The 21,863-nt window shown below is 36.3% G+C and overlaps 2 protein-coding genes across 5 annotated transcripts in view; one reads left to right on the top strand and one right to left on the bottom strand.

The window, feature by feature from the left end:
* CALHM4 (calcium homeostasis modulator family member 4) overlaps window positions 1-17,365 on the bottom strand; it is a 29,286-nt gene extending 11,921 nt beyond the window's left edge. Inside the window, exons 1-2 of one of the 4 annotated variants that reach the window (XR_003119053.1) lie at window positions 17,221-17,351; window positions 2,970-3,077 (exon numbers count right to left, since the gene is read on the bottom strand). Coding sequence is in view for 1 of the 4 variants with exons in the window: in XM_025382967.1 (XP_025238752.1) it covers window positions 2,970-3,028 (59 nt within the window). In the remaining 3 variants the exon portion in view is untranslated. Of the gene's footprint in view, window positions 1-2,969; window positions 3,078-17,220 lie in introns of those variants that run through there. The other 3 variants (XM_025382969.1, XM_025382970.1, XM_025382967.1) reach the window with 3 other exon arrangements.
* The window catches only part of TRAPPC3L (trafficking protein particle complex 3 like), a 48,450-nt gene continuing 27,864 nt past the window's right edge, over window positions 1,278-21,863 (top strand). The window contains exons 1-3 of the mRNA XM_025382971.1: window positions 1,278-1,415; window positions 3,442-3,539; window positions 6,379-6,478. Of these exons, the coding sequence (XP_025238756.1) occupies window positions 1,374-1,415; window positions 3,442-3,539; window positions 6,379-6,478 (240 nt within the window). The 5' untranslated portion in view covers window positions 1,278-1,373. The remainder of the gene's footprint in view (window positions 1,416-3,441; window positions 3,540-6,378; window positions 6,479-21,863) is intronic.

Below are 21,863 nucleotides of genomic sequence, written 5' to 3'. Positions count from 1 at the left end.
GCTATTAATCGCTACTAAAAAACTCTCCACCCCTACCCCACAACCAAGTGAAATTAATTTTCCTGAGATCATACTGTCATAGAACATATGCAGTCACGGAAATACCGTAGATATTGTAAAATTCCATTCAATTTATCCAACCACAAGAATAACCTATCGTAACCAGTTTTTATATAGTGCATTTTAATATGTTTTATGGCACACCTGTGTCTTTGATTCTCACAATTATTCTGTGAGGTGGGTGATATTGTTGCCATTTTGCAAATGTGGAAACTGAGCCATAGAGCAATAAAATGGCTTGCCCGAGGCCACACAGCCAATAAATGGTAGGGCTGCATCAGCCTGAGCCTTCCAAGTCCTCCTAGGTTCTTTCAACTACACCACACTTTTCTTCAAAGTATTCTTGAGTCTGTCCCTTTATAGCAAGAATTTGCCAGAACAAATAGGACGAATGGACTCAAACTATAAGTAGTAGAAAACTACTTTCCTAAACTGAATTTTCCACTTCTGTTTCTGGAAAGATTTTGATCTTCCTCTGCACCCTGCAGTTGTCAAGGTGAAAGGATTTTTTATTTGAACTTTAAGTATTTCTGCGTAAATAAAGAGAGCCTTCAATAGCTAACGTCTCCAGAACTCTCAAAAGAAAGCTAAGGGCTTACTTTCTCTACCAGATCATTATACTTTATTATACTGTAGAGCACCCATTTTGAACAACAGTTTTGTAAGAAAATATTGCCCGTCCTATCACTCCTTAATGTTGTTGATTGCTGCTAATGAAAAGAAAAAAAGGTTACCAGATATATTTCAATACTGCAATCACACAAGATAGGGATCTATGGTTTTGGGGACAATATGATAACCATTGGTGTAATTAAGGGATCAGGTTTGAACTCAGGATTTATTACCTACAGATTGCTGATCTTGTCTCTCTAATTCTTACAACAATCAATCCAAGACTGAATAATGCTAACATTTAGATCTATCTTGGATTGCAAAGGTTTCTGTTTATGATTTTAAAACAATGTATTGGCATGAGAACAAAACACCACTCTTGAACTCCCTTGGGCTAAAGAATTTTTTGTGTCTCAGTGCTTCAGGTCTGACTTCACATTATCAGCTTTTATGGCTCTAGATTACAATTCATCCTTACAAATGAAGCAGTTATTTGATCCATGGCAAGTTACGTGGCTATAAGAAAATCCTGTTGTTATGCTCAGCAAAGAGCAAAAGCAGTAGAGTGCAGAAGTAGCACTCCTGTCTCAAAGCAAGGAAGAGCTTACAAAAACAAAACAAAAAGACCTGGACTGATATACCTTTAAGAAACAGACAAAAGAAGATAAATTGAAGATCACGTTCTTCATCTATCAAGCACTATGTCTCGCCCTGCACACCGAAGACCAGAATACCATAAAATAGTAAGATCTTTCTACAAAGAGATTTTTTCTACTTCAGAGAAAATGTTTTCTTGAGTGATTTCTGATTTATTTTAAAAAGTGATGCTACAAGAATTTTTAGTGGAGGAAAGAGAGTGTTCAGCGAGGTGAATCATAAATGCCACATCCAGGAATAATTACGATTATCTCCCACATAAAGAATAATCAATTCTTTATACAGACTTTAAGGTCTTCTTTTCTGACTAATTATATCCATACGAGTGTCAATTTTTTTTTGCCTCTGACAGAAGATATGAAAATATTAGCAATTTTTTGTATTTCATACTTCAGGAAATAGGAATATATATATATATGTATGCGTATACAGGTATATATATGTGTGTATATATATAGTTGATCATGTGTAAAACTGAACAGAAATAGGTCATCAAAAAAGGATTGCCTTTAAAAATGTTTCCTATTATCCTTTCTATATATTCCAGGTTAAGAGTTATTTATAAACCTTACTTTTTTGCAGATTAGTTTTAAATAACATTCTTTAATACTCTCTTAGTTTTAGCCATTCAGAAGCTACAGATACAAAAACTCATTGTTAACTTTAAAATTCTGTTAATTATTTCAGGAGACTGATGGGCATTTGATATAATTAAGTAATTTCAGACTTGGTGTTTAGAATTGTAGTGACTAACTGGCACACTTCAGTTTGAAATGGCTGCGGATACCTCCTCTGGCCTTCTGGTATCTTGATTTATTTTCCTGTGGGACTCTCAAGTGCTAAAGATAAATGATACATACTTCCTATTATACCAAAATCACTTGATTTTATAACGCAGTTAAAATGTATTTTTATCCTGATACATTCATAACCTACTGAAATAGTTAATGATGTTCTCTCAGATATTCACATGATTATTTTTATTGTTTTAAAAACTATGAAGATAAACTTATGTTGACCTTTCCTAGCATCTGTGGTATGGATTTGAGACCCAGCTGAACAGGCAGTTCAAGGTACAGTCCTTGGCCATGAAGCGGAATAGAGAAAGCTGGCCTTTATGGGTACTGAACTAGAAACTCAGCTGGAAATAAAATAGGTTTCAATATATAATAGTGCCCACCCATCAGGGACAGAGAAGAAATTCCATTATTTCAGTTTGGCCTTAATTATAAATGGACACAATTTTGGGACCATGGCATGTAGGTAGGGTATAATTTTTTTTTACTTTTATTTTTTTCAGATTCTTTTGTTTTACTGGTAGTTACAACAATCTCATTCTCTCTCTCTCTCTCTCTCTCCCTCCTTCACCTTTGTTTATCTTTATGCTGTAGCATTAGTATATGGCAGCACTTTGTCTTCTGCTGTGGCTCTTATATGTTAGGCAGACTTTTCATTGATAATTTACCAGCATTTCTTGTGATTTATTATTAGGTTCTTGGAAGAATCCTAAGTCAAACCTAAATTGTCTTAAGCTTTAGTTTTCATTTATAATTTACTCTAAAAATGGGACATACTTTGGAGATCTATAAGGAAATATCACTTTCCCCTTTTTTCTCTAAGTAAAAAGAAAAGAAACTCACAAATTTGCTGCTACATTTGGGTTTATCCTGAAGGTCTCCTTGGCAGATCTGGGAGCCATTAGGGATTGTGCAGACTCCTGAGAAGTCTTATCCAATTCTTCCTTCCAACTGAAAACATGGCTGGCATATATTTTAGAAAAACAGAAATTTATGTTAGAAATTAGTATTTTTAAAAAACTGTCCTTCATGAAAATACATTGCAAGTTATCATGTAAGCAAATGCATAGAGGGATGTTCTTATGTTGAGAAATTCATTTTATTTAACGGCTGTCTCTCCCCCACCCCACATCAATGTATCCAAATGTTAATATAATTTGTTTTCAAAAGTGCGAATTGTTGCAATAATAGGAGGAAGGAAAAATTGTACAGATGACCTCTAAGGCTACTTCAAACCAGATTTTGTAAAAAAAAGAAGTACAGTAGTATACTGTCATAACTTGCCTGTAACAAGAAACTACCCCTTTTTCTCCAGAATAAAGATCTCTTTGTCCTTACCTATGGAGCTCTGGTTGCCCAGCTGTGTAAGGATTATGAGAAAGATGAAGATGTGAACCAATATTTAGATAAAATGTAAGTGGAAGTCCTTCATTCTTATTGAATGTCTGTTGTTTCTTACATCACCTGCATTCTTGCTGCCTCTGATGACTTCCCTTCCTTCATTTCACCAGCGGTTCTTCTATCTCAATTAATCACATCTGAAAGCTGAACATAATTTCTTACAAGTGCCATTTGGGTTGATAGAATAAAGTAATAGGAAGGAATTTTTTCCTACAAATATCAAGTGTGGGATGTCTTCTCTTTAGTTAGAAATCATTTCTTAGGTGACTGAAGAGTTGCTTATAAGCAAAATATGTGGTAAAATTGAAATTGTTCTATTAACAACATGAGGGAACATCAAATTTTATTCTTTTCAGAAGTCTTTTGTTCTAACACAACTCCTTCCAATATAAATATATGCTTACACAAGCACAGACCATCTATTGAAAGATATGCAAGAAACTCATAATGGTAGTTTCCTAAGGGGAAGATGGAGAAAATGGGAATTATGAATTAAAGGGAGAGTTTATTTTGTTTGAGATAGCATTTTTATTGTTTGAATGTTTTTTAATCCTTACTATGCTTTTCTTAAAAACACATTAGGTAGAAAAACTCACTTCTTCCTTTTTAAATGAGACCCATTCTCTTTGTCTTTATTATTGGAGATTCCTCCTGTACAAATTCTACCTTTTGATTTTCTCTGAATAACTATGTGATCATCAGATGATTGCCAAACAATAAAACATCTGTCAATGGGTTTTGAGCTTCTAATTATAAACTCTGAAGAGGACTCTAACAGAGGTAAGACTGGAAAACGTGTACTGGTTAGAAGATTTATCTAGGCAGATTGAAGGGGAAATTTAGCCTAACATTTTAGAGCTTTTTAAAAGGGTTCATTGTATTTTCAGTTGAAATACAGAAAAAGACAACATAAAGATTGAAAATCTTTTTTAAAAACTCTCATTTTTCTTCTTTCTGTATGCATATTATTTTTCTTTTTAAAAAGTTCTAATTTATTTTGTACATATGCTTTTTTTTTTTTTTTTTTTTTTGCATTTCTACTTAATTAGTCAAGGGCATTCACAAAGAAGAGAACTGTCCAACTGTCCACCTATAGATTTCTCGGTCACTTTGTTAGCTGAACTGTCTATAGCTGTGAGGAATGTTAAGGTTATTTTACACTAAGGTCACACTTAAATATCTGACATAGCATTTCCAGAAATTACTTCATTTTATTTGACTTACGTTAAACTTGCATTGTTTTGTGAAAAAGCTGTGAATAATAAAAAAGCTCACTTATTTGACTAAAAAAAACCTTCGGTTAGCTAATTGAGTATACATTTAACAAACATGAATGAAATATTAAAGAATAAATTTTTGAGAAGCCGCAGAAAGATCTTTCCTTAAGAAAAAAATTCACATTTAGATTTCCTTAATAGCTTCTGCTGAGAGCCTCTTACATTTTTAATTTATAAAATATCTAGTTCGCAGAAACATACCCTTTGACCAAAGCAATATGTGTAGATATAGCACAGCTCATTAACGTTTTGGCTTCTGACCACTGTTCCCAGTTGCTGAGCTGTGGATATGCAAAGTGATAATTAGAAAACACTGGAAATATTTTTTAATCCTGATACAACTATTTCTGTAGAGTAGACATGTTGATTGTTAAAAGTCTTTGCAGCGTGAGCTTCTTGGCTGAAATTATAAACCATTTTTCTCTAAAGTCAAGGAAGCTAAACTGAATATTTCTACCCATTCAGAAATATAAATAGGATATCTCACAAGATTCATTGAATTCATAAGCACTCTCACATCAAATCTGTCTCCCTCCAACCAGCTAGTCACCAAAGATTTCATCTCTTTTTAGAGCCTCTGGAGTAATCATTGCCTCTGAACACTGTGGTGTCTCATTGGGCGTTTTGTGGCTCCACTGGAAATCGTTTCACTTGTCTATGTACATGTGGCTGTGAAATTCAAAGACCAATTTTGTGATAGAGGTTTGGCAAAAACAGCGTTCCATTTGATTTCCACTTGAAGGTCACATTTTCTCAGCTAGATTGCATGTTCTTATAAGACAGAGACTCTGACCTTTCTTTGTATCCTTTTGGGAAATTTAGTCGTTTCTCAGTTTATCTTGTTGAAAGTGTGTGCTCAGCCACCTTAGCTACATATTCAGTGTGTGTATAATCACATCTCAATCGAAGGTTCTCAAAATTGTACTTCAGGCACTACTAGAGCTATTTTCTTGGGGTGGAGATAATACAGTACCTTCCCCCAAGTCCCATAGTTTGTTTCCCTGGAATGAAAAACGAGGTTTTTTTTCTTAGTAAACTTCAGAGTCTGAAGTTGCCGAAACTTTCACTGACAACAAAAATTTGTTCTGCTCCTTTCTTCCCCTCCTTCCAGAGCTCATCCTGGAAATGCCTGCCCTTCTACCCTGATAACAATGCTAAGAGAAGAGCGAATATCCGGGTATCACACATGTAGCAGACACTTTAGCTAGACTCTCATTTGATTTCCATCATAGCTAATGATGAGAGAATTCGTTGCCACTGAGAAACATTAGGCTACAGACACCAGCCTTCCTTAATTTTAATTCACATTGTCAAGTTTGGGCCAGTCTTGATTCTAGGCAGACTATTCTGCTTGTAGGAGACCAGTTAATATTTCCTCGGTGTGTTCCTCTCTGCTTCTGTGGTCTGTGGGACGAATAAGAAGCCCACGGCCAAAAGCCATTTTGACTCTTCATATTTGGTATGATTTGTGATTCTCTTGCACAAGTGCTAAACACACAAATCCCTTCTTAAAAACTGATAGACTTCACTAATTTCTTAGAATTTTCAGACCACACTCTTTCCTTCATCCACAGGGGTTACGGCATTGGAACACGGCTTGTAGAAGACTTTCTGGCTCGATCCTGTGTGGGAAGATGCCATAGTTATTCAGAAATTACGGACATAATTGCCCAGGTAACTATGTTTTTAGCTCTGTCGATATGTCTTGAAAATCTCTGATTATTTTTAAGTTTGGTGGTTTTTCTGCTCAGATTGGACAGGTTCCATCTGCATTCATTGTTAGGTGCTGAGAAAGGAGATTCTAATTGAAAAGCATTTTATTTCAGCACAGAGATAAAGCTACTGTGAACTGAAAGATGCATCTAAGCAACTATAGATTTTCCTGACTACAGGAGTGTGTAGAGTGTATGTCTTCTAGTGGGAAAAGCGTTTTCAGAAGGTAAACAAAAGGGGAGTGCAATAGGGCAACCTTACAACATGCATGCCCCAAACCAGTTTCTCTATGATCATTTTCAGCACATGGAGGGAGATGGTTTTTGGTAGTATTAGAGAATATTGTTTAGTCATTCCCAGAGTATTTTCCCAAGAGAAAAATAGAACTTCCTGTAAATATATTTGTTCTAAGAACTTTCATAGCCCTGATATATAGAAGACAACTAGGAATTATCCAGGATTAGCTCACTGTTATTAGAAATTCAACTGGAAAATGCGTCTTCAGCCAGCATTTAAAAAATCTTGGCCTATGGTTATTAACGTAGTGTTGTTAATTTGTAGGAGACTCAGAAGATACACGTCTCCAGGTTTACACAACTGAGCAATTAAGTCAGTCTCATTTTTTTTTTTCCTCTCCTAGTCCTTAATATTGTTATATATGGCTGAACTGACTCTGTGCATGAATGGCTGTCATTCTATACCATCATGCTTTCTGAGCCTAAATGCAGTTTTACATACTCTTTGTCTTTCATTGTCACAGTAACCCTCTGAAGTAGGCAGAACTGGAGTTACTATCCCTATTTTCCAGATAAGAAAATTAAGTTCCAGAAATAATTTGATAATATGATGAACAGTAAATAATAGTATATGTGGGGAAAAATTCTACATTAAAACATACAATACAAATGAAAGATTTTTCCATTTACTGATATTATTACTTGTATTATTTCATGGCTAGCGATAATGCGGTCGAAACTGTTATCCGAGTATCTTCCAACCTTAGCGCAGTGAGTTTATCACACCACTAACCAGGTTGGGGAAAAAAGTCCCTTTCTATATTGTCAGAATATAAGTAAGATCCCAAAACAGTAGTTTGAAAAATAAAATAAAACATTTTTTAATGAAACTAATTATATGGGCAATACTACAAGAATAACAGCTGTTTTAATGGAAAGTAAATACTTGTAATATATAAATGCAGATGGTTGTGTTTTGTTGCATTTCTAGTTGGTAGCCCTCTAGGCTCTTTGATTAGTAAGACACAGTCTTTCTATGATGAGGATAATTAGATTGGTTTGAGAATGACTCCCTCTTGATCTTTGCCAAAATTCATCCCATTAGCTTAGTGTGGGCAAAACACTTGAGCTCAGGAGATCAAGACCAGCCTGGCCAACATGATGAAATCCCATCTCTACAAAAAAATACAAAAATTAGCCGGGCGTGGTGGCACAGCTATAGTCCTAACAACTCAGGAAGCTGAGGGGTGGATGACTTGAGGCTGGGAGGTGAAGGTTACAGTGAGTCGAGATCATTCAACTGCACTCCAGCGTGCGTGACAGAGTGAGACCTTGTTTCAAAAAAAAAAAAAGAGAGAAAAGTTTAAGACTTTGTCTTGCAAATTCATACGGCGGTAGAACATTGACCAATAATCTGAAAACTTACAGAATGTGGAAAATAAAACCTGACTCATGTGTTTAAGGTTGTTTGTTAGACTTTGAACATTTGAAGAAAATAATTTCAAGGGCGATTTGGAGACTTCATTCTAAAGATATGTTAGCACAACTAGCAAAAATTTTTATTCCTCTGGATATGTTTGTATATGTATGGTACACATCTTTTTCCATTTATTAATGTATTCACTTATTTTTTTAAGAAGATGATTAACAGAGCAAAAGAAAAATCTGTTGAAAAAAGAGCAGTAACCAACTGGAAGTAGAAGCATATACAACCTCATTGCTGAGAATCTGGAATTACATTCTATCACACGATGTAGGGTCAGAGATCATCTGAAATATGCTCAATACTGTAAATGCCCTTGGCCCAGAGAATATTGGCTGATCCAGTTAGAATAGTGCAGTGTAATGGGAGGATTCTCTGGTTCTTTCTTACTGTCTATTCTTGGCACTGAGGGCACCATCCAAATCACTGCAAAGCTTCTGAAGGAACTCAGAAGAAATAATTCCACATATTCACTTTAATTAGAGGAACATAAAGGAACAAGGCTTCTCTAGTAGAAAATAAAAACGATAACTTTTAAAAATTAGTGTCATTAAGTTCAAAATAGCTGCTAACAAATATCCCATATAAATCCTTCCTAGAGGTGTCTAAGAAGTTTCATGGAAAACTTTCTTGCTACCTGTGGTCCTCAATCAGGATATTTCTCTATTAGCCGCAGGAAAATTACAGAGCTGAAAGTCAAGTTAAATACGCCAATAGGAAGTACATGTTTATGTGGGGCGTAATGTAGGCCTTCTTACCAGGTAGATACTCAATAAAAATTAGTTGAAAGAAAAGAAAAGATGAAGGGAAGAGGGGAGGAAGGAGGAAGAAGGAATCAAAGCAGTCTTTTGTTCAGGCCCCTTGGGAAGTTGCTTTTCTTCTGCAAGAGGTAGCCTGGGAATGCTCCTCACCTTGCCCAACACATTCAAGGGCTCCTCGGGTCCCTTCCATGAGGAACTCCTCACTTTACCTGATAATGAAGTCTTCAATATGTGGAAATAGAACAAGAGTTCTTTCAATGCTCCAGATTAAAAAAGAAAAGGTTGAAGAGGAATCGAATAAGAAATGTTCTATGGAGAGCATAAGAAAGAAAATGAATTCGTATCTCAGCAGGAAGAGACCCATGAAAAAAATCCAGAATGTTCCCCATTTAGAAATTATATTCAAAAATCATATTCTGTCTTTAAAAGAGTAAAGAAGCTTCTAATGAAATTTGACCTCCTAATGGTACACAATTTTCACCAAGTTAGAAACAAGTCTGTTTGATTCTCTCCTATTAGAAACATGTACAACATCTGCTTTCCAAATATCCCTTCTCTAAGCTTTTCATGTCTTATCAACCATTCTGATGAATTCCTTCCTGTGTCTTCTGTCCTCAGTGAACAGGAAAAAGATCCACTTCCACTCCTATGCAAGATTCTTTCTTGTCAATGAGGAGAATATTCATCACCTTCACCCTTCTCTAGTGTAGGACAGTTGTCCCTGCTCTTTGCACCTTCCTTCAAAGGCCTGATGTCCTTCCTCTTAATCATTTTTACCTCTCCAACAAAATGTTCCTTTATTTGTAGCAATAATGTCACCCATTTAAGGAGCATTTTGACAAAGATGAAAGGTCAGACTTTAGTTATGGACCTGCCCACTGAGGCTTTGTTAATAATTAGCAGCTTTCATTCAAACGTCGGGCCTGTTGGCAGCATTATCTCATTAATCCTTGTAAACTCTGCTTAGAGGAGGCAGATGTCAAATGATACAGTCAGTTTTACAGAGAACTAGGCCAAGTTCAGAAGAAGTTTACTGTAGTCACATGCTGCTCCCAGAGCATGGCAGAGTCAGGAATAGAACCTAATGGCTGTGAAATTTGTTTGGCTGCCCTCACAGACCACACACTTCTACCGAACACCATTATCATCCTTCTCAAGTACTGAGCAGCTAGAGACCATGGCAGCCATAGAACTCATGATCTCTGTTCTGTCTCCAGGGACGGAAAGAGAGAGAAGGAATGCATTTAAAGAGAATTGACTAGATGAAGAAACCTATGCCCAGACAGGAGAAGTGATCCCTGCCTCTGAGTTAGTAAAAAGACTGCATGTAGGAACAGGTTTCCTGAACTTACGCTGCACTCTGCACACCTCTGCCTTTGTGAGAGAAGGACTGTGTAACTTCAGGTATTCATAACATTCCTCTCTCTTGTTCTCCTCACTTGTTTTTTTCTTCAAAGAGGAGGTTGGTCTGTCATTAGACCTGTAGTTGCGCCGTCTAGTGGTCTGAAAAGAAATCCCACGGCAAGGGCCAAATCATTGAAGGCAAAAATCTTTAGTTGGCCTTGCATTTTATATATAAAAAAAGATGCCAAGCTAATTATAAAGTCTAGTTCCCACAACATTAAAATGCATCCATTTTTAAAACAGAATTTTATCGTATACAACAACTTTTTGTGGTGGTTACTTCAAAGTACAACTACAAATATTAAATAAGACTAATTTATTTTGAAAATTAATGTCAGCAGCATTATAACACGATATTGAAAAACTTTAATAGCATTGATATTTTCTTTATAAAAGTTCAAAGTAACTCCTACCTATTACCTGTATTTCCTTTATAAGAACCTTCTGAAATAAAAAGAACATCTATCATCTGTCATTAGCCCCATTTTACTGATAGTATAATTGAGACTTATATGCTATCACCATGAACACAGTAAGAAAACCCAGCTTAGAATTTAATTCTTCTGACCTTATTCTAGTGTTTTCTCCACGAACTAATTGTTTAAAATGTATCTTTAAAGATTTTTTTCTACTATGATAATTGTTCTGAGAAAAATTTTGTAGTTGGTCTAGATGAAAATGTGTAACGTGCAGTAGAATTACCATAGCTGATTTTAGTTATAGTAATGAAATATTAGATAATTTAACTTACTTACACACCTGTATGTATTTCTGTTTATTATAAGGGAAAGCAGAAAGTGCAATTGCACCTGTCTCTGGTCAAAGAACCAAAAACCTCCTTAGTTATACAAAATATATTTTAGGGTTTCCAAACACATTTATGATAAAATAGTTTTGTTATTAGGAGAAGCTAATTAGAGATAAACTTGATCATTTAAATCAAGATGATTACAAAGGCTAGGTTTGACAATAACTATAATCATGTTGCCTTTTGAAAGTAATTGGGACACAAAGAGCTGCGATCCTCATCAGTAGATGAGCACTGGCCTAACCATGTCCAATGTAGTGGAGATTAAAAAGGAAGAGTCCACATCCTGCTGATTTACATTCCCACTGCGTGACTCTGAGCAAGTTGCTTAGGCTGTCCAAACTTCGGTTTCCATATTTGTCAGAAGAGACCTCTTTCAGCTGTCATTCTCCTGAATTTCAGGTATTACTTTCACTAGCTACCATCTGCACATTGAATTCTAATCATAAATAGCTGAGTGTGGTGAATGTAGCTTCCAAAGCCTCCTGCAAAGCATCCATATCTTCTCGTTACTGACAGTGTTTGTAACTGCTTGGCCTTGAACAAATTATGTTTGTCAAAGTTGGGGAAGCTTTTTGCTCTCAGGTCCATGTCAATATGATGATTACTCTGAGGGATGTTGGGGAATTTATCATTTTTCAGTGTAAATATCACATTACTTTGTTTTCACTGTAAGAGGGGATTTTTAAATACAGCATAAAAAGTCTTAAAAAACTTGAAACCCTGATTTTTAGTTTAAAAAAATCAGCATCTAATATACTGTGCTTGTTGGAAATTCTGGAAAGCAAAAGAAGAGATCTTTTCCTTTTATAGTATAAATTGAAATTTTACCTTAATTAAATAATGTGAGCAATGATTTTGGGGGATGAGTAATAAAAAATCAAGGAAATGGTCATAAGAAGCAATATGAATGAGGGTGCCTAAAGCAAGGAAGTAAATCTAAGTGGTGAATTTTGTAAGCGGAAACTCTAGGGCAAAAGATTTAAGCACATAATCCAGAGAGAAAACAAAATAGCAGAGGGAATTTTTTTCCCAGTGGATAAATCATTTTTATTTCAATAAAATGGTCCATTTGAGATTAGAGTTGAGTATATGCAGAAAAACTTCAGCAAATCATACTAGTCACATACATTTTTTTCTGCTTCTGATCTGAATGCACAAGACTGCTATGGACTGAATCTATGGGATGAATGAAAACATTTCAAGCCAAAACTCCTGAACCACTTTAGAATGGAGACAGCACGAGGGCTATGATTGCCAATCTCCAATACAGATTTGTGCTCAGAAGCACTGATCTGACACTTCAACAAAGATATCCAAATCTGATTTTATTAGACGTTTTCAGAGGGGAGACCCACAGCTTGGAAGGTGAGCCAGAGAGGGTTCAGTCAGGAGACGGGAATCACACAATCATTTCAAAATGAAAGGTTGAGTAGAAAACATTATTAGCTATTTACAGGGGATTAGTTACTGAGAAAGGGGGAAAAAACCACACTATAGAATTTAGGGGTGAGAATGAGCACCCAAAGGAGGAATCCTTTTTAGACAGAGGTCCACTTCTTAAGCAGGAGCAAGACAACAAAAGGCACGCTAGAGACAGAAGAAAAGCCCCTTCTTCCCGCAGTGTCCCTGCAACACCTTCTTCCGGCCAAGGAAAATGTCTGCATGATGGAGCTCTAGCATTACAAGCAGGGCAGTGAACGGTAGGTTTTAAGCTGAGAGGCAATAATCTGACAACCAGCACAGAAGCCATGAGCCATCCTGACTGTTACTTACATTTCTATGGCCATCTTATATTTTGGTGGCCTCGTGTTTGACCCTGTTCCACCTGCTCTCCCACGCTGGAATGAATCTGGCCGCTCAGTGCAAATCTAGCTGTCTGGTGGAAGGAAGAGATGGCAAAGGAAGCCACCTGCTTTTATTGCTACAGTGGTGTCAACTTCCTGCCACTGAAGACAGAAAACAGGTTGAAGGGCACAATTTTCAGTGTGCAAACTTTTCTTCTGAAATAAAGACTTTTTGTTAAATACTGTGCAATTTGTTAAATACAACCACTACCTCTTTTTTCCTATAAATTTCTTCAACTTCTACAACCAAATCTATGTTCCCTTTCTCAATCCCTCCAATGACTATAAATCTACTCTCTCTATTTGATTACTGTTGGAAGTACTGCTAAATGACACTGTGGTCAAGAACTCCAGAATATCACCTGCCAATAATTTGTACTTTCTTCCCTGGAAGCCCAAGGTGGTGATATGCAAGGATAAATGGCAGACTGGCCCTTAAGCTACCACCCAGTGAAAGATGTAGCTGGGGGCTTAGACTTAAAGCCTGCCAGTGGGTCTCATAGGCTTTAAATTAACCAAGTTCACTCTCTGAAATGTTCATTAGGTCTTTCTATGCCAAAGGGAGATAATTAGTTTGCATTAGGTGAGGCAAGAGTTGTAGTGTTAAGTAAGCAAAAATGACAGAGCAACCTTGCACAGGTAAGGGAACCCATGATTAACCTTACTTAAACTATCTTTATTATGAAAGCAGAGCAATGTAAGTCTGCATTTTAGTTTAATGTTTTAATCAGTTTGTGAAATTCAATTTTATCGTGTTTTGTGCCTGCTGATCTTCCAACGATTTGCTGTTGACCAGCTTATTTTGTACATAATTCCAGTCTCCATCTAAAGAAAGCAAAAATGTTTCACAAAAATGGAAGTAATACAGTTTCCCAAAGTTATGATAATACTAGTAAAGTTTTTAAATTTGATTCTTTATTGTATTAACCAATGAAGTTATCTTTCATTTACAATTTCATTTCCCCATCAGATCTGTAAGTTTTTCCAAAGGAGGGATCATTTATAGCATTCTTGGGATTTGGTTCACCAGGTAAATCCACACCTGTTGACATTTATTAAATATTGTTGAAGTGAACTTAGAAAATACTTGAAGAACTTTTCACTCATCTATACCCTGTTGCTCCTCCTAGTCTGTCCAGAAGAGGGCAGTGGTCCACATTTGTCTCTAAATGAAAGTCTCCGACCCTGTCTGCTCAATACTAACACCACATGCAGAAGCTGCCCTCTTATTTCAAGCAATATTCATTACACTGAAAATTAGCACTCTAAAAGTACCTGGTTGTTCACAATAACAAATCCACAACAACAAGATTTAAACTGCGATAGGATCCTGAACAGGAAAATAACTGATTCTTATTAAATAATGATAGCGAACTCGACTTGATAATTTTATTGAAACATTTGTGTTTTCTATTATTGTTTATTATATTGTATTTTAAAATTAAATATAAATCAAATATAAATAAATTATAATTATGTTAAATTATATATTTATTATTGTTTTTCCATGATTATTTATTTTACGAGTGCAGTATGTTTCAGAAGAGAGAGATTCATTCTGCTACTCTGAGGTCAATTGTGATTTCAAATGCAGATATTAAGTAGGTAATAAAATCATTACATAGTGCACTTCATATTATTATGGAAAATGCTTGAAAATTATCCTAAAATTCATCATGGAGCCAAATTGTTTTAGGTAGACTCCTTTAGGTTACCAGCATTTAGTTTATGTCAGATCTTTAGGGTTTATTGTAGAGATATTCTGGGACACAATAATCAGACCCCATGAAAGAACAAAAATTGGAAAATCCTTCCAGTTTTAGTCTATCTTGAACCCTCAGCAGCAAGCCTTTGTGGTTCTCTACTTCAGTCCTGTGCCATTTTCGTGACTCAAACCTTCTCTGCTTGTTCTGCTCTTATAATTACCTAATAATATCTTTCCATTTTTCTTTTCCTTCTCTCCACCTCATTGCTTCTGGTGTTTCACAGTTTTGTTGCCTCATGGCTTCTGCTTACTCTTTTTTCTCTGGGTGTCATTTGCATTCTGCCCAATCACCCAAACTGTGACTTTCTCTATGTGTTTCATATTTAAAGTCCCCAAAAGAGAGTCTTTAACCTGTCCAGCCAATCACTAGCCCTGTGTTAGGTAGAGTTTCATGCTAGCTCACTTCCAGGGCCCTAGCCAAACTGTGAACTGACTGTCCAGGCTCAAAATGCCCACCCTAATCCATTAACTGTGGCCAGAATGGCAGGATAATTAGACAGAACATGGCAATCACAGGGAGCCCCTCAGGAAGGGAATCTGGGTATGAAAAACATTCCAAGATTTTCCAAAACAGGACAAAGTAATTGATAAATATCTTGTTCCTTGTCTAGGAAATTAGTAACAGATATATGTGTGCGTGCGTGTGTGTGTGTGAGTATATATATATATGAGTCTCATTTTATCTATGAATCTTCTGCTCACAGTATTTATCTTACTGATGCTGGTGTTTGTTTTTCTTTGTTTCAGAGCTAGAATTTGGGGCAAATAACTAGTGTTGCAGACTCCATTTAGTATGCTAACTATAAGATATTGAAGTAGAAAAAACTGTCTTTGTTATGTATTTGCAGATAATAACAAAGAAAGCAAACACTTCAAAATAAAATACCTCTGCACTTGGAAGCAGTCAAGTGAAACCACATTGTTAATGCAAAGTAAATATTTTAGACCATTAGCAAGAGTGGGGCTAACATTACTCAGGACAGTGAGCTCAGAGGAACGCTTGGTAGAAGGGAGATAACCAAATTCTCCTAAGAAAAATGATGTTGTGCTACAATAGATAGTATTAGGTTTCCCTTTGAACTTCTTATAAAGGAATGAATTACAAAAGTTTGCTCTGGTCATCTAATCCGGTGGGGCTTTTTCTTTTGTTACTCTTTTTTCTAAGTCTTTTTCAGTCATTTCTCTTGACATTCTGTGTATTTTCTTTTTTCAAAGACTGTTACCAGAGATAATCTGATTTTTAATGTGAATAGGAAAAGTGCCCAGATAAAATGAACTTAAACCAGGGCATTCAAGTCAGAGACAGCAACATATCTTAGGCTGTTTTTACCTTTCTCTTAAAAAAGGTGTGGGGTGGGGTGGGGTGGTGTGGGGTGGGGGGGCGGAGTTCCTTATGCTTCTGTATTTTACTTACTTTGCTTTCTTTTTTTTCTGGTTATATTTGGCTTCCTTAATTTTCTAAATAACATGTATCTTAAAAACAAATACTTCTCTAAAAGTTACCATATTTCACAATTCTGGGTCTAAGTCTAGATGTAACACACCCAATACAATGCACAACACTTGAATTTTGCTGCCATCATAATGCTGTGCACAAAATGGGGACGCATTTTTTTCCTGTCCTCTGAATGCTCTTTCTTTTACTAGGATGAATATTTAAACCTCAGTTTTAGAGTTGCTTTCCATTCCTCAACACTCCTTCTCTTACACACAACAACTTACTTTAAGGTATAGGCTCAGAAATGCAGCCTGGGGGCCATAAAATAAAAGATTTAGGACCTGTTTATTTTCATGCAATCTCTGCCCTTCACTTGGTTAAAATCTCTCACTGATATTGTGGAGACTGGTTTTTGCTCATGGTCCTCTCAGAAAGTGACTCATTCATGCTGCATTCACCTCATGAGGGCTGAAGGCACATCACGGCAACTGCCTACCTGTTAACCTCACCAGATGAAATGTAACTTTTGCCTTGCAAGACATAGAGAGGGGATTCTGTGCTCTCCACATAGATACTGAAGGCAGATACGAGTGGTGGACAACTTCCACTCAGCTCCAATCTACTTTACCTCGAGCAACACAGTGCTCTGTCTACCAAAAGCAACCTGACAGGAAATCCCTAAGGGAATCCTGGGAAGCAGGAGGGTGCATGGAGGTTACCCCATATTAACTTCCATCAGACAGCCAACAGTTGTGACTCTGTTCATTACAAAGATGCTAAAATTTTTTGATATCTCACCACTGTCTTATCTTAGAATAACATGTCAATAGATACTTGAGAAATTAGCTGTTATTGTACATGCCTCCCACCCCAGCCAAAAGATTGAAGTAGGAAACCCAGCTATTGGAATGGAACAGAATCCCCAGGGTCTAGTAAGATTTGCAACCCAGGCATTCCTTACAATGCACAGAGCTGAAGGGGTACAGCAAAGCCAAGTGAGAGGCTCAGTTATTAACCTGAAGAGTCGGGACACATGTGGAGGATGCAGGTTCACAAACAGGAGACCTGGTCAGAGAGAGCAGTTCTCAGCACAGTGTAAGCAAGGGAGGACCCAAGGGTTAAAGCACCATATATGCCTCTTTCTCAGCATTTTGCTAAGATTACTCATCCCTTTAATCCCTCAACAACAACAACAACAACAACAAAGGAAGCTCATCAGATAAGCCTAAATATAAAATCTTTCTTTGCTCTTACCGTTTTTCAAAGGCTAACTCAAACCCTAGTTGTAAGAGCCTATTGAATTGCTTTTCTTTTTTCCACTCTTTTCAACATACTATATTAAAATAAAATAAGTGGGAGCCCTTGGTAAACAGGAATTGAATTCCATGGAAGTCACAGCCCAACACAACACAACATTCCAGAGAAGGCTGGCATCACAGTTAGCTGAATGTCAGACCATTTTCCTATTTAGTAGCAGTTTTGAATAGAGAAGGGAGCGGAAATCAATTAAAAGGAAAGAAAAATTCTTTGTGGTAATAAAATTCTCAATATTTAAAAAATGATGAATATTCACAGCAAAACAATTTATAAATTATTTTAAGACATCTTACAATTTGGGTCAGAAATATAGCAGAGAGATTATTAAAAATATGATACTTGTTTAAACAAGCATAACCACTTAGGCTTGTTTCTCCCCACTGAATAGGCAAGAACTGCCTTATATAATCACTCACACATTTTTTCTATTCTGTTTTGTACCTCTGGGCAGGATGAAAGAGGAAAAATGTAGGAAATTTTCTTTTGTGGAAAAGCATATGCGTACAGCCACAAGCTCTGTGGATTTTGAGACTGATTGGATCAAACCCAGAAGGCCACATCCACTGTTATAGCAGAGTTCCAACATGAAGGCAAAGCACCTGCAAGGGAATTACCCTTAAACTTTTATTATGACTGCATTTGCATAATATTATTTTTTCTTTGGTCACAGAGAATAATCTCTTAGGGCTTGATTCTTACTAATTCTACAAGTCACTAAATAACTTAGCACTGCCTCTCACTTTCCTTATGAATGTCCATCTTCCATTTTTGTTCATAATCAGGACTTACAAGAAATCTGGCTGCATCAGATGTCATTTTTGCTCTATTACTAAAAATGCTCTAAGGGATAAGTTTTTTTAAACTTTATGTTCTGGGATACATGTGCACAACGCGCAGGTTTTTACATAGGTATACATATGTCATGGTGGTTTGCTGCACCTATCAACCTGTCATCTAGGTTTTAAGCCCTGCATGCATTAGGCATTTGTCCAAATGCTCTCCCTTCTAGGGGAGAAGTTTTGAATCTTCCGAATATCCTAGCACATGAATATCTAGGCTGCCCTGCCTTTGCATTGAAGATTATTGGTTTTATTTCTGCTGTTTAAGTTATTTGGATGAAACTCATGTGAAACTGACTCATGAAACTGTAGGGAAGGCAAAACTTCACCTCTATCCTCTTAGGACTTTTTTTTAAAGTTATCCTGAGAATTAAATTGACAGGAGACAGATCAACAGAAAAAGAAGCATACACATTTACTTAATACATGGGAATCTTTAGTAAAGAAATGGAGGCCCAAGGAGTGGAACACTTACCTACTGAATTAGACAAAGAATAGTAATTTGCAAAAAGGCAACTAAATTATTTGGGGAGGCAAGAAGAAAATAATGATTTTAATAAAATCTGTACAGAATCCTCTCAGCCTCACTTGCCCCTCCTTGATGATAAGAGTGTTGCTTTCTTTCTAGTTTAGGGAGGATATCCTTCGCATGGGAATTTCTTCTCCTGCCTTTAAGAAACAGCAGGAAGGTCAGAGCAGTCTTGTGACTGCTGCTTTTCAAGTGCCTTTAACTCAAAAGAATGAGTATACATGTCAAAGTGGCAATATTTTGGGGTGGCATATTCTGAACTCCTTTAAAACAAACCTAAGTGGATTGAAAATAGCAATAGCTTGGGGAACATTTTATTAATGTAACTATTTACAATAAAATTCTTTATTAAGAAAAGAAAACCATGAAGTAAATACCCTGGGAAACAAAACCCTAAAGCAAGGTCTGTCTGGGTCTAAGGATTCAGAGACACATCAGGAACACCAAATTCCAGGCCATCCCTGCCTGGTGTGATGTTTAGTTTGTGTCAGAAGTAAGATTTGGTTCAGACTTGCATTGACCTCTCAGTGATACTCCAGGGCAAGGGTTATCAATTCTAGCTCCTACATAGAATCCCCTGGAGCTTTCCAAAAAAACCTGATGTTCAGAACTTACTTTTGACCCATTAAATTGTGGTCTCTGGGAATAAGGCATTAGAACTTTTTAAATGCTCTCCGAGTGATCCTAATGGGCCTCCACTGTTTAGAAGAGATCCCTAACTGTATTCTATGGAACTCTAGGGTGATTCCTGTAGAAGTGAGGCTGCAGGTTAAGGCTGCCACTCCTCCAGACCCTCCATCCAAATTCTACCCCTAGTTTCCTCTTATTTTATGTCTTTTACATGCTTCAAATAAATAAAAATCCATTTGGGAAAAAAGTGGAAAACACTAGAGAGATATGATAAAAGTGGAACAGTTTTGATCTCACCTTTAGTTGGGACAACAAATTTGTCTGTAGGGAAAGAGGTAGGGAAGGAGGCCGTGTTTTTGAGGACATTTCTCAAAAGAAGATGGAAATTGACCAGTTTGTAAGCATATATTTCTTTAATTGCTTGACTTCATGCATAGGGTCGGTGAAACCCACTCACAGTTAGCCAACTGTTTAAGGAAGTAACCCTTCTTAAAACACTGATTACTATCCCTCGTCCTTCCTCCGTGACACAAATACCAACGAACCCCCTGAGAGAAATAATTGTGTTCTGTTGAAACTATCAGAAATTATTGTGATTGCAGAAGCACATGTCTTTATGATAAAATATAGGCACAGAATGTTTTTACAATGCAACTAGTCACCATTTTATAGGTTATAAACTGCCAAAGAATGCATTTATCTTGTTACTCAATATCATGAGTTCTTATTTTGCTGACTTAATCCTATTTCTTGAAATGACCCAGTGAATGTGATTAGGTGAAGTAATTAATTCATTTTCCCATTTTAATCTCAGTTTTCATTGCAATTTAAAACTTGTGAAGATTTCTCTCTGGAATTGGTGTGGTTGTAGGTTCAGGAAACCTGAAATTCTAAAAAGATAGCTGGCCAGATGGAAAGAAAGGTGCACTCTAAAATATATAAAAATTAAAGTTTGGGGATTATTTGAAATCTTTTATAAACTTTCCACTGCCAAAAATTCCTTCTGTATCAATTGTCATTTTTATCTAAGGAAATTTTTAAAAAATAAAATGGAAAGTTTACTTCAGTGATACAGTAGAAGTACAGTTTGAGTATAACTATCCTAAGTATTTAGAAACCCAAGGTGAAAAGCTGTTCAGGATGGGAAAGAATCCAGGGGCCCAGACAGAGGCCAGGAAACTTGGAGATAGACCTCTATTCCCAAGAGGACACTAAGAATCCAATTGACTGGGAATTCACACACTACTGACTGTAAGATTTAGGACAACAGAGTTGAAAGAGACTTTGAGATGTATGAATTCAACATCCTCATTTTACAAATGAGGGAACATGCTTTCAAAAGTTATATGAACAATCAAGAATATACTAAAATGAGGCAGAATTTGTGTGATGGAAAGTAGGATTAGACAAATGTAGGTCCAAATTGATGCTCAATAACTTAACAATGGCTTAACCACCTTAGTCTTTTTGGGCTCTACCATTATTTATAAACATAGAAAAGGTAATACTTCCTTCCCAGTGTGCTTGTGACACTTAGATGAAACAAGAGCCAAGACTTCAAGTTGACTTAGTTTTTAAAATTAAATTAATGAAATTCCAGTAGTAACATAGAGTGGTTTAGTTTTAAATTCAAAACAATATAGTTTCTTGAAAATGATATAGCACAGAAAGGAAAATAAGTTGAAAAATTTCCAACTCTTTTATTGAAATGTAAGAAAATGATTCTCCAGAATGAAAGAGTAAACTTGTAGCAGGAAAAATTGTTCCAAAAAGACCTACCCAAAGGCCTATTTAACATTTTTGGACATGAAAGATAAAGAAACCAATGAGAATATAGGATAAAATATCATGTTAGTAATAAAGAAAAAATAAAGATGGCATCAGACATCAAGGTGTGGCACCTCAGCAATATTCAATGACAAAAGACAATGAAGTAACGCTTACAATACACTCACGTAGAGAAAGTATGAACCAGACAAGCTGTCCTTCAATTAGAGAACAGGCCAACAGGTTGAATATGTAAGAATTCAGGGAATAGCGTTCCTATGAGCCTTTGCTAAGAATGATACTAGAAGGTAAACTCCAGCCAAGCAGGAGGTGATTGATGAAACTTTAGTAAAATAACTGATTTCATTTATTTTGTTGTGTACCTTATGAAAATTTTCAAACATATACAAGTGTAAAGAGAATAATGTAATGAATTCCATGTACCTGCCATCCAGTTTCAAAAGTTTCCATATTTTGCCAGTCTTGTTTCATCTTTCAGCTTTTTCCCTAAACTTTCTTTTT

This window comes from Theropithecus gelada, chromosome 4, assembly GCF_003255815.1.
Source record: "Theropithecus gelada isolate Dixy chromosome 4, Tgel_1.0, whole genome shotgun sequence".
In the NCBI taxonomy this organism is placed as follows: domain Eukaryota; kingdom Metazoa; phylum Chordata; class Mammalia; order Primates; family Cercopithecidae; genus Theropithecus; species Theropithecus gelada.
Note: the sequence above shows the minus strand (reverse complement) of the source record. Positions and strands in the feature narration are given on the sequence as shown.